The sequence below is a fragment of the Nannospalax galili genome, unplaced genomic scaffold (genome assembly GCF_000622305.1).
Source record: "Nannospalax galili isolate Female #2095 unplaced genomic scaffold, S.galili_v1.0 scaffold185, whole genome shotgun sequence".
In the NCBI taxonomy this organism is placed as follows: Eukaryota; Metazoa; Chordata; class Mammalia; order Rodentia; family Spalacidae; genus Nannospalax; species Nannospalax galili.
Window position 1 is genome coordinate 364,004 of NW_008355474.1, and position 12,213 is coordinate 376,216.

General features: G+C 42.7%; 1 protein-coding gene across 1 annotated transcript in view; it reads left to right on the plus strand.

The window, feature by feature from the left end:
• Iqgap1 (IQ motif containing GTPase activating protein 1) overlaps positions 1-11,396 on the plus strand; it is a 120,060-nt gene extending 108,664 nt beyond the window's left edge. Inside the window, exons 34-38 of the mRNA XM_008852770.3 lie at positions 280-492; positions 1,173-1,339; positions 3,349-3,471; positions 7,364-7,472; positions 9,125-11,396. Of these exons, the coding sequence (XP_008850992.1) occupies positions 280-492; positions 1,173-1,339; positions 3,349-3,471; positions 7,364-7,472; positions 9,125-9,238 (726 nt within the window). The 3' untranslated portion in view covers positions 9,239-11,396. The remainder of the gene's footprint in view (positions 1-279; positions 493-1,172; positions 1,340-3,348; positions 3,472-7,363; positions 7,473-9,124) is intronic.
• The last annotated feature ends 817 nt before the right edge of the window (positions 11,397-12,213 follow it).

The window sequence follows — 12,213 nt, forward strand, 5'->3', positions numbered from 1 at the left end:
AGAATAAGTTTTGTAGCCAATAGAGTCTAGTCACCTTACTGTCCTAGTGTCCAGGAATCTCTGAGCAAACTTCATTCGCAGATGTCCTCTCTGCTGGGTAGAATGGATTGTCTCTGCTTTGCACCATTTCTTATCTGTCATTTGGTAGAGAGACAAAATATGTTCCTGTTTCTATAGTGGGATTTGGGAGCTCCATAAATTCAAATGCAGATATGCTATATATACCCAAGTGTAGGGGTGCTATAGTGGAGTTACCAAGAAGTTTTTTTTAATCTGTAGGAAGCTGAACATCAGAGGGCCATGCAGAGACGTGCTATCCGGGATGCCAAAACCCCTGACAAGATGAAAAAGTCAAAATCAATAAAGGAAGATAATAATCTCAGCCTCCAGGAGAAGAAGGAGAAGATCCAGGCAGGCTTGAAGAAGCTAACGGAACTTGGGACCGTGGACCCAAAGAACAGATACCAGGAGCTCATCAACGACATTGCCAGGGTACCACATCTGGGAACAGTAGTGGCTTGGCCTTGCTTACAGCTGCTTCAGACTCTCAGGAAGGAACAGTAGCTGCTCAGACCACAGCATGGCTGCTCATGGGCCAATCAGTGCACTCTGAGAAACCCAGTCTGACTCTCAGGACCTCACCCATCTGAGGTGGTTTATTATATGGCCTAAATTAACTGGGAGAGACCCTTAACTATTGTTTCCTGTGTCTGAGTTTTTCTTTGCCCCTAAACAATTCTTCAGATCTTCTTTTTTTTTTAGTTGCTGTATGATATATGAAGCTGGTCGTCAACTTGGTTTGTGTAAACCATCTCAATAGGATGCTCAGAGTTTCAGGCCCTCTCTGTTAATCACACTAAGATAATGCCATGAACAGTATACCTAGGAACTGTTTCTATTTTTTTTTTTCTTCTGCCCAGATAGCATATTTAAGAGATCTAAACATCTGAACATCTGAGAGCATGCTTCCCTATTGCTCAGAGAATACAAGTGGATGAATGCTGAATTTCATTTCATTTGTGAACACTGATTTCTTGCTGCCTGTTAAGAATGGCCAGCATGTTTAAAGGCAGAGTTAACCAAGGCTGAGTTTTAATGTCAGTGAACAATGATGGTTCAAAAGGCTTGGGCAGCTTATCGTTATTTTCCTAATTTTAATAATTGTGCCTCAGGATATCCGAAATCAGCGGAGATACCGACAGAGGAGGAAAGCAGAACTGGTGAAACTGCAGCAGACCTATGCAGCTCTGAACTCTAAGGCTACCTTTTATGGAGAGCAGGTGGATTACTATAAAAGCTATATCAAAACCTGCTTGGATAACTTAGCCAGCAAGGGCAAGTGAGTATTTTAGTTTTGAAATATTATTATTTTTAGTTCTGTGTATGAGTGTATTGCCTGCCTGTATGTAAGTGCACCCGTGTTGTACAATGCTCACGGAGGTCAGAAGAGGGCAACAGATTCCTCTGGAACTGCCAGGGGAACAGTTGTTAGCTGCCATATGGGTGCTGGGAATCAAACCCAGGTCTTCTGTAAGAGCAGTCAGTGCTCTTAACTGCTGAGCTCTCTCTCCAGCCTGGAAGTGACTGTTTAAAAATAATAATAACCCAGGGAAAGAATTGGGGTGGGGAAAAAGAAGAAGCAACTACTGAAGTAACATTGAAAAAAAAAAGCTTAATTTTTATTTTATTTGTTATTATTAGTGTGGGGAGAGAGCAGTGCATGTGTGGAGGTCAAAGGACACCTTTCAGAGGTCAGTTATCCCTGTTTACCATGGCTTCCAAGAATTGAACTCAGAATTGTCAAGGCCTGGGCAGCAAGTACTTTTACCCAGTGAGCTATCTTGCCAGCCCAACACTGAACATTTTTTGCTAAAGCACCCAGGACCTATTTACTACATTAGCTCTTTATTGTCTGTGTAGTCGCCTGGTTATGTTTCTTAGTGCAGTATCGGGACCAGGAAGGGATTTAAGGATGCTTCTTCCTAAGCACCTACTGTTCTAAAATAATTGTCTTAGCCTAGAAATTAGACTCATGGAATGTGATCATTCAGTATTCCCAGATCACATTTACCTCTCTTCTTCCCTTTTCTTATTTCCTTAATTATAATTATCCTAATAGACTGTTAATGTTTGTTTCTTTTTCCTTAGCTTCCCTTTGTAACTGCTATGCTGCCATCAACTCTTTTTTTCTTTGTGTGATCCTAGAGCAGAGTTACAGGTGATTGTGAGCTGCCTGACATGGGTTCTGAGAACTATCATCTGGACGAGCAGTATGTGCTCTTACTAATCTCTCTCTTTTTAAAAAATATTTTATTTATTGTTTTTATTTTACGTGTGCGAGTGTATTGCCTATGTGAGTGCACTCGTCTCATGCAATGCTGCGGAGGTCAGAAGAGGGCTTCGGATTCCCCTGGAACTGGAGTTAAGAATGGTTCGTAGTCACCATGTGCGTGCTGGGAATCAAACCTGGGTCCTCTGCAAGAGCAGTCAGTGCTCTTAACCACTGAGCCATCTCTCCAGCCCCTTAACTAATCTCTCTTAAAAAGTTATATGAAATTATCTTTTCCTTGCAAAGCTGAGGCTAGTCATGACTTTTTTTTTTTTTTTTTTCCTCCAACAGAGTCTCATGTAGTCCAGGGTGGGAAACTTACCATGTACCCAACACTGGCCTTGAATTTTTAGTCCTCCTGACTTCCCCTCTCTAGTGTTTTTTTTTGTTTTTTTATGTGTGTGTGTATCTCTTGTGTATGTGCTCATGTTATAGCACATGTGTGTAGGTCAGAGGACTACTGTGGGGTGTTCTTGTCTTCTACCTTGTTGAAGCAAGGTCTCTTGTTCTGTGCTGCATACTCCAGGCTAGCTGGCCCACAAGCTTCTAGGTAATCTGTTTCCGCCTCCAGTCTTGATATAGGACCCTCCAGTCTTCCTGTAGGAACATTGGAATTACAGATGCATGCCACTGTATCTGGCTTTTTACATGGATTTCAGGGTTCAAACTTGGGTCATCAAGCTTACAAAAGAAACACTTCCCCACTGAGCCATCTTGCCAGCTCCTCACATGGGCTTGTTTGCTGTCCAGACTCAAGAAGGACGTGGAAGCACTGACGTACCACCACATTCATGTCCTGGTTCTCAAATACAGTTTAAACTAATGCAGAGGCAGCTCAGTGACGCTCCCCATTTGCAGAGGTTGCTTGGCCAGTGCTGACATTTGTCTACCATTTAGATTTGGCCCACTACTTTCGCTTCTGCTACTGACCTCATCCAGGAAATACTAGGGACTCGTAAATAGCTACTCAGAGAAAGTGGCAAGTAGCATAGTGTCTTTTAATTTCTTTTCTTTTACAGAGTCTCAAAAAAACCTAGGGAAATGAAAGGAAAGAAAAGCAAAAAGATTTCTCTGAAATACACAGCAGCAAGACTACATGAGAAAGGCGTTCTTCTGGAAATTGAGGACCTACAAGCCAATCAGTGAGTATCTCCTTTTTGTTTTCTTTTTCTGTGAATGTGTGCATGTGTATGTATGGACTAGTGAACGTGCACATGTGTGTGTACACATAGAGGTCAGTGTCAGGTGTCTTCTTCCTCTTTTGGGGTTCACCTCATCTTCTGAGGAAAGGTCTCTTACAGAATCTGAAGCTCACTGACTCTGCTGGGCTAGCTGGCGGCTTTTGGGGTCTGCCTGTATCCACCACTCAGTGCTTCCGCTGCTCTGCCCAGATTTTTACAGGGTGCTGGGGATCCGAACTCAGGTCCTCATGCTTGAATAGCAGGCACTTTTACCTGCTGAGCCATCGCTTCAGCTCCCACATTTCCACTTTATTTTACAAGCTTTGTTTAAAAAAAATTTTTTTTGCTTTCATCACATCATCTTCTTGCTTCTCTTTCTAGATGGCTCCTTTATGTATTTTATACATTTGTATGTTTGGGGGTGTTTTGTTTTTGTTTTTGTTTTTTGAGGCAGGGTCTCCCTTGGAGCCCAAGCTGACCTGGAACTCGATAGGTAGACCAGGCTGGGATTAAAGGTGTGTGCTACCATGGCTAGCTATACATTTATTTCTAATGTGCAGAATTAGGCATTATAAACATAAAAGAGAATGCGTTTTTTATTACATTTGTGTGTATATGAATGTCATGATGCACCCATAGAGAGCCGAGGACAAACTCAATGGGATTCAGTTCTCTCCTTCTATCACGTGGCTGCTGAGGATGGAACTCATGTCTTCAGGCACCAAGACAGACACTTCTCTCCCTGGGTTGTCTTGCCACCCAACTTTGCATTTCTTTCCCTCATTTGTAGAACATTTATCCTAGGGCATGTTAGTCGTGTGTACATCCCATCTTAACCCTCTCAGAAGCACGGAGCTGTCCCTTCATTTTCTTATGTCTGAACCAAGAACAGATGAGCACAAGCAGCATTTACATTGTTCCTTGTGTATAACCCTCCTTCATCCTGGGAAGCCCCAGCTTACTTTCACATGGTTCCTAGCATCCTCTGCAGCCCTCGGGCTGGCATTGCTAGAAAGTATCTACTGAGCATCCACTTGTCAGCCTAGAGTTTGGATGGCTGACCTTTCCCTTCTCATGCCTGTTTAAGAAGAAACGTATGCTTTTCTGATTCTGAAGTATGTATACATGGTTGACCTTTGAAAATAGGGCAGAGCATGAGGAAGAGTCCCCAAGGATCCTACAAGCCAGAGGTGACCACTGCAATCATTTTAACATAGTTTCTTCTATAGCTTTATTCACAGAAAGATTATCTGTCCACATACCTACTTAATCTACTGCCTCATTTTTGTTTCATGTATCCAACTTTTTTTTTTTTTTTTTTTTTTAGACAGGGTCTCCCTGTAGCCCCAGCTGTCCTGGAACTCACTATGTAGGCCAGGCTGGCCTTGAACTCACAGAGATCCGCCTGCCTCTGCCGCCTGAGTTCTGGGATTAAAGGTGTGCCGCCATGCCTGGTGAGAATTTTATATACTTTTTGAAAGCATTCTTTGTAATGGCTTTATAATATTCCATATCTTGACCTATTTTAAGACACTTAATTATACTTTTTCTATTACATTATTATACTTGGTTTTGTTTTTTGTTTTTTTTTTTTGTCTTTTTGAGACAGGGTCTCCTTTTAGCCCCAGCTGGCCTGGAACTCACTATGTAGACCAGGCTGGCCTTGAACTCACAGATATCCACCTGCCTCTGACTCCCAAGTGCTGGGCCTACAGGCGTGTGCCACCACACCTGGCTGATTTCCTTCATTTTTAAGGCTGAATAATATTCCATTGTTTATATGTACCTTTTTTTGTTGAACCACTCATGCACTGATGGACACAGGCACTGTTTCTACCTCATAGCTATTGTGAGAAGTGCTGCACACAGGTGCAGACATCTTGAGACCCTACTCTCAAGTCTCTGGGTATATACCCAGGTGTGGGATACTGGATCAAGTAGTAGTTCAAGTTTTTTTTTTTAATATATTTAAAATTTTATATGTGTATGAGTGTTTTGCTTGCATGTACATAAGGACATCATGTATATACAGTGCCCACAGAGGCCTGAAGAGCCCCTGGAACTGGAGTTTTGGACAGTTGTGAGCCAACACGTGGGTGCTGGGAACCAAACTCAGGTCCTCTGCAAGGGCAGCTATTTCTCTTAGCTGCTGAGCCATCTCTCCAGCCTCTGGTTTTAGTTTTTTGAGGAGCTGCTAGACTGTTCTCCATAGTGGTTACAAAATATGTTGCTGTATCGCTGCCAGAACAGTTCTCATAGTGCTGAACTGTATGTGTGCAAAAGTTTCCTCACTGCCTCCTGCCATGAACCTGTAGGATAACTGGATCCTTTTCAGTTCAGTAGTTTAAAAATAGCTCTTTAAGTCAGGTGTGGTGAGGCAGAGGCAGGCAGATTGCTGAGTTTGAGGCCACCCTGGTCTACATGGCCAGTTCTCGGCCAACCAGGGCTACATAGTGAGTGAGACCCTCTTTAAAAAATCTTAGGCTGGGCATGGTGGCACACGCCTTTCATCCCAGCACTCAGAAAGCAGAGGCAGGCGGATCTCTGTGAGTTCAAGGCCAGTCTATAGTCTACATAGTGAGTTCCAGGCCAGCTGGGGCTACAGAAAGATCCTGTCTCAAAAGCATAAAAAACAAAACAAAACAAAAAAAACTTTAAATTTCTGTTTTTTTCAGATTTCTGATTGGGGTGTTAGGTTTTTGATGGGTCTTTTTGGGGTTTCGTTTGGGTGGGACTCATCATCTGTATTTCCTTTGTCAGTTTTTCAACCTCTGTATTTTGGGGGGTTTTTTGGTAGGTGTTTGGGGGTTTTTTATTTCTGCACTTTATGCAGTTTTTTCATTTGTGTCATTGCTTCTTCTCTTCTTTCCTTATTTTACGCTGTTATTTGAATGCAAACTCTCTTTGCTTCTCTTCTTTCTGATTTGCTGCTGTGGGCTTAGAAATCAGATAACCCACCAAGTCCATCAATTACTACATGAAACAATTATCTTTTTTTTTTTTTGTCTTTTTGAACCAGGGTTTCCCTGCAGCTCCAGCTGGCCTGGAATTTGCTATGTAGACCAGGCTAGCCTTGAACTCACAGAGATCCTCCTGTCTCTACCTCCTGAGTATGTGTCACCATACCCATTGAAACAATTATCTTTAGGAAATAACTTAGGAAGGAAGCACTCCAGTCGAGTCAAGTGAAACCAGCCAATTTGCCATCATGGGTTCTGGAGCTCCCTTTAAACTCCTTGGTGCCCTCTTCTGTGTTCCTCATGGTCTTCAGCTCTGTGACTTAACTCTGTGACAGAGTCCTGGAAATCTGGGGGTGATGCACTTTGTTCTCCTACTTCCTTCTGGTACCATGTGACATTTGGCCACACAGCAGGCTGTACTCAGTACGCCAAGTCCAGAGCACATACTGATCCAGAGAAGCCCAACTTGTGCCTTTTTACTGACCCCTTTGCTTACTCACCCCTGCCCAGTCCTCCAGCATGCATGCATTCCAACTCCCCTCACTCTGTTTCCAGGCCACTTTCTTCCTTTTCCTCCTTTTATCATTAAACTTCTATAGTGGCTACATGGAAGGCCAGCAGAATTCTCTGGAGTCACCCTTCACAGCCATTATACATTCTCCAGAGGCTTCTGTTCAGTAGAATGCAAGCGCTTCAGGGAGAAGTGGCCATCCTCTCTCCACTTCCCAAAGCCAAGGATGTGGCCAGGTGACCTGCCCCCACACTGCCTCACCTACAGGAGGACTTTGGTTCTGTACCTGCTACCAGGAACATTTGGTGCCCCCCTCCCCATCTCACAAGTATTATTCTCTGAGAATGTAATAGCACACCCGTGTGATGTTGTGTTTCAACAGGTTTAAAAACGTTATCTTTGAAATCGGTCCAACAGAAGAAGTTGGAGACTTTGAAGTGAAAGCCAAGTTCATGGGAGTTCAGATGGAGACTTTCATGTTGCATTACCAGGTGGGTACACACTGGCTCTGACCTAAATCTCTCTGATGCGGTAGTTGTGTCCTCATCAAGGTAGGAGAAGATAAAGAGGACCCTTTGGGGAAGGCTGCCCATGCGCGCAGAGCTCAGCGCAGAATTTTTGAAAGAAACCTAGGGTTTGTGGAGTGGAGTGTGGCGTGGCCTGCGGCCTGTGAGACTTTTCCAAGGTGTGTGAGCTTCAGGGTACCCGAAGCTTTACTCATGCGCATCACTGAAGTGAGCTGGTACCCTGGCCTGGAAGGACATGCCTAAGCAGAGTTGACAGTGTGAAGCTGTATGTCTGCTCAGTAGCATAAACTCTTTTTTTGGTATTTTCTCTCCCATTTGGATTTGCTATGGGTACTTTAAAAAGTCATGTGTATTTGTGAAAATGTGTATAAGCTGCATCTTTGTTAACCTGAATCCTATTTTAAATGCAAAAAGAGCTGTAGTTCTTTATCTCAAATGCGTTTTATTTGGAGTATTTTGTTTGTTTTGTTTTGTTTTGAGACAGGGTCTCCCTGTAGTCCTAGCTAGCCAGGAACTCTCTATGTAGATTCTCACAGAGAGCTGCCTGCCTCTGTCTCCTGAGTACTGGTATTAAAGGCATACAGTACCACACCCAACTCTCATATCTAATTTTTGCACATTAAAAATACCCAATGGGGATGACACACACCAGTAATTCTAGCACTCAGGAGGCAGAGGCAGGAGGGTTAGTGTATGAGCCAGACTAAACTGCTTTTGTGACCCAGCCCAGTCTAGATAGTGAGACACTGTCTCAAAATATCCAGGAGCAAAAATAATCAGAAAATGGAATTCATAAGCAACGTCCAGATCTCTTTAGCTTTGTGTGTGCGCCATTTTGTAGGCCTCTTGGGGTCTTGCTTATTTGTTTTTGCAGAGCTAGGAATCAAACCTAGGGCCTGGCACGTATTCTGTCCCTGAGCTGTACCCATCCCTGACAGGCAGTCCCGTTTCATCTCCTGCCCTGCTTCACACTGCTGCACTCTATCAAACTCAGCAGGTGCCTTTCTGTGAGCAAGTGGTCCCTGTTAATTGGTGGTCCTCCTCCCCGCCCCACCCCTCTTCTGCCTCCATCAGACAGCAAGCATTTGCATGTGGGTTACCGTCCAAAGCCCTCCCCAGCACAGCCATAAGAGCCGTCTTCCCTTTGCCTCAGTAGCCCTGAGAGATATCCTCTGTTTATAGTACATGTTGACTCATTTCCCTGCCACCCCCAAAACTGTGAACTCCTGAGACAGATAGTATGTCTTAGTCATCTTCATTTCCTTCCCTATAACCAGTAGCCTCTCAAAGCATGTTAATTAAATAAACGTGAAATGATTTCATGACGCACATCATAACTAACATTGCTTTAACTGAACATACCTCTTTTTTCTTTCTATATTTGGTATATTTTACTCATAAGTGACTCCCTAACATCAAATTAACCAGAAAGTTCCATCAGCCAGCATGCTCTGTTGCTCCAGCTGCCAGGATATTTGTGCAGGAACTTGTGTCTCAGCCCACTTCACATCTGGTGCAGAAAGCATGCCTCATTCCTCCTAGACCCCTCCCTACACAGTTGCCTTTCTAGTCTCGTTCTGGATTTGCCTGATTGTCAAAATGTTGTTTTTAAATAGGACCTGCTGCAGCTGCAGTATGAGGGAGTCGCAGTTATGAAGTTATTTGACAGAGCAAAAGTAAACGTCAACCTCCTGATCTTCCTCCTCAACAAAAAGTTCTACGGGAAGTAATCAGTCATTTGCTGCCAGCCTAGCAGAAGGTGGGAAAGTGACACCTCACAGCAGCCTTTCTGGGGTTCTTCTTAATCCTTGGAAGCAAAGATATCCAGCCCAGCAGTGCCTTGATCGCGTACATTCCTGATGCCTCATTTTGAAGTGCCCTCTTCTGACAGGACATTCAGTGCCCTCTTTTCATAGTGAAATTATATTTCAGGCTTAGTCTGACCCCACTTCCCTCATTTTCTTTCATCACTTAGGAAAGAGTGGAAGCTCCACCAAATCCCTTTCTGTTACAGCCTTTGACCATGGTGTTACTCTTTTGTAAACTTTGGTGTTTGTTTTCTTAGAATAAGGATGGTGGGATTGAAATCCTTGTTTAGGCATGAAAGTGTGAGCAGTAATAACACACATGCACGTAAGATTTGCAGTTAAGACAGTCCATCAAAGATGAAGACGGTCTGGGATCATCTTCTGTTCTCTCTTCGTTTATAGGCAGAACTAATAAAAGTTACTGTTCTGTCGTCAAACGAAGCAACTTTAGGAAAAAGGAGCTACTGCTTTTAGCCTTCACCATTAAACCTGGGCAGTGCTGTTTGTGTAGCACCCTCCCCAGCAAGTGAGCATCCCACTGGTCATACTCACCTCCTGAGGGAGATGGAGAGTAAGCTAAGCTGCCCACCTGCTCACACCAGTGCATTGAACTCCATTCAAGGACAGTGGACCACTCCATCCCCTCAGCAGAGAGCTGGTTCACCCTAGTATAGAATGAAACTATTTTCAAAACTGTTTCTGTCTTCCAAGAGTGCCTTATTAAAATATAGATTTATTTCTTAAAATGTGAGCAGTAGGAATTTTAAAGATTTATATAATGCTTTAAACACTCTGAAAAGGTATTGTTTTTTAATTGAGTTATCTGTATATCTGAATTCTTGAAACTTTCCTATAGCTAAAGCTCTACGATTTTTCTGTAGAGATGGTCCTGTCTTACCTTATGAGCTGCAGCCAAGCTGTGTTGATACTTGGTTAAAATCAGCTTTCCCATTTACATCTCTTGCTGCCCACATTCCTGCCTTTATTCTACCCACCCCAGACTTAAGCTTAGTCAAAGACAATTTAGTTCCAAACATTGAATTTAGAAACCTTTGTCCTTCAGTAAAAATTTATAAACCTTTTTTAAAAATCAGTTTATCCAGAAAGATAGGTAGATCATGCTACCAAGCCTCTGATTTATTTTATATTTTGGTTCAGTATTCTTCTTTCATAAAAATTAAGAATTAAGTGAACATTGCAGTTTACTGGTATATATTTAAGGCCAGTAAACTATTTTAATAAGTAACAAATTATGTAGCACATCCCTTTTAGAAATGTAAATTATGGAGAAGTATTTTTCACAGTGTCCACATGGTCAGGCTATGGTGAGGCCCTCAGGGAGCAGGTGCAGGGAGACAGATGCCAAAGGAAGGACTCGCCAGGACATTGACCTTGTTTTTCAATGTATTTTGGAAATGTTCTCCTCAGATTAAAGGAAGATGCTCAGCCTGGCATGGTAGTGCACACCTACAATCCCAGCACTTAGGAGCCTGAGGCAGCAGGATTATTAAGTCAGGGCCAGCCAGGGCTACATATCTATACCCTGTCTCAAAGGAAAAAATTAAAAAGAAAAAGGAAAAAAAAAGATATTGTTAAAATGATCATCACCTAAAAAATGGGGCCTAACAAGTGTATCAGGTGTTTTCTTAGAAAAAGGATGCCCATCTCAAACACCTGTCCCAAAGGCCACCTCCAAGACAATAGTTTATAAGGGTTGCCAGTGCCTTAAATAACGTGTTTCAGTTATCTGTAAGGATGGCTGTTCTCTGAACACAACTTCTTAGATAGAATTGTACCAACTGCAGTTCTTCAGGAATTTTGATGGCAGCTGTAGAATCCTGTTTTAAACAGCACAGAGGTTGCCTGCAAGTCTCAAGTCGGTGCACTGAAATCATGCAGTGCTCATGTTATTTATTAGTTGTTGCCTCCTGTTTTGGCTTCCTCCTTTGACCTTCTCTTTGCCCAGCCATCATGACATTTACCATGCATTTACTTCCTCCCAAGAATTTGGACTGCCCATCAGATTGTTGCTTCGTACAATTGCCTTTGTATCTCCATATGAAATAAAAGGTCACTTGTTCCTGTTTGTGTTTATTTTTCTCAGTTTCATTGTTAGTAGTTCCTGCTAAACAGTGCTAACTAAAGTGAGATTAAATCATTAAAAGTCCCACAGAAACCAGCCAATCCCCCACCTTTGTAGTTCTTTTTAAAAAGACAAACCAAGCCTGCCTTCAAATCACAGAATATTTTTTAAAATTTTATTTATTGTGTGTGTGAGCATACATGAAGAACACACCAGGTATTAAGCAGACATTTTATAATGTAACCCTCAGGGGCTTCTGTTATGTGCAAGTCACCAGGAAAGACTAGAGAAAGTTGGATGTAGAAAAAGTAAATCAGCAGTTTCAATAAAAGAAGGGGTCAGGGATGATGTTGAGGACATGGCTCAGTGGGTACAAATACTTGCCATTCAAACTTGAGGACCTGAGTTCAAATCCCCAGAACTCACGTTATGTAAGAATACATGTCTCTGAGCAGCCTACTGTGTTGGTAAACTGGCCAGATGTGGAAAATTAGAGTGAATATAAAATAAGGAGGAAACAACAATAATCAAGTTGTCTTGAGGTGACAGGGTGTAGGTGATTTCTGTGTGAGTGACTCTGATGACCCCTAAACCTCTGAGAAAGAATGAGATACTAAGAACATTGGTTCCCTGGCAGGAGCCCTTGTGGAAGGAACCCACATACACGCTGAGCCACAGCTTTTTAATTATGAGACAAAATGGCGCCATCTGGAAGGCTGTTGAAACAAAATCGTTTAGCAACTTGTGCTCTGGATTATCCTGCAAAGAAGTCTTAGAAAGGTGCTTAGCAAAGGCTGTCATTAAGGAAGGTAGC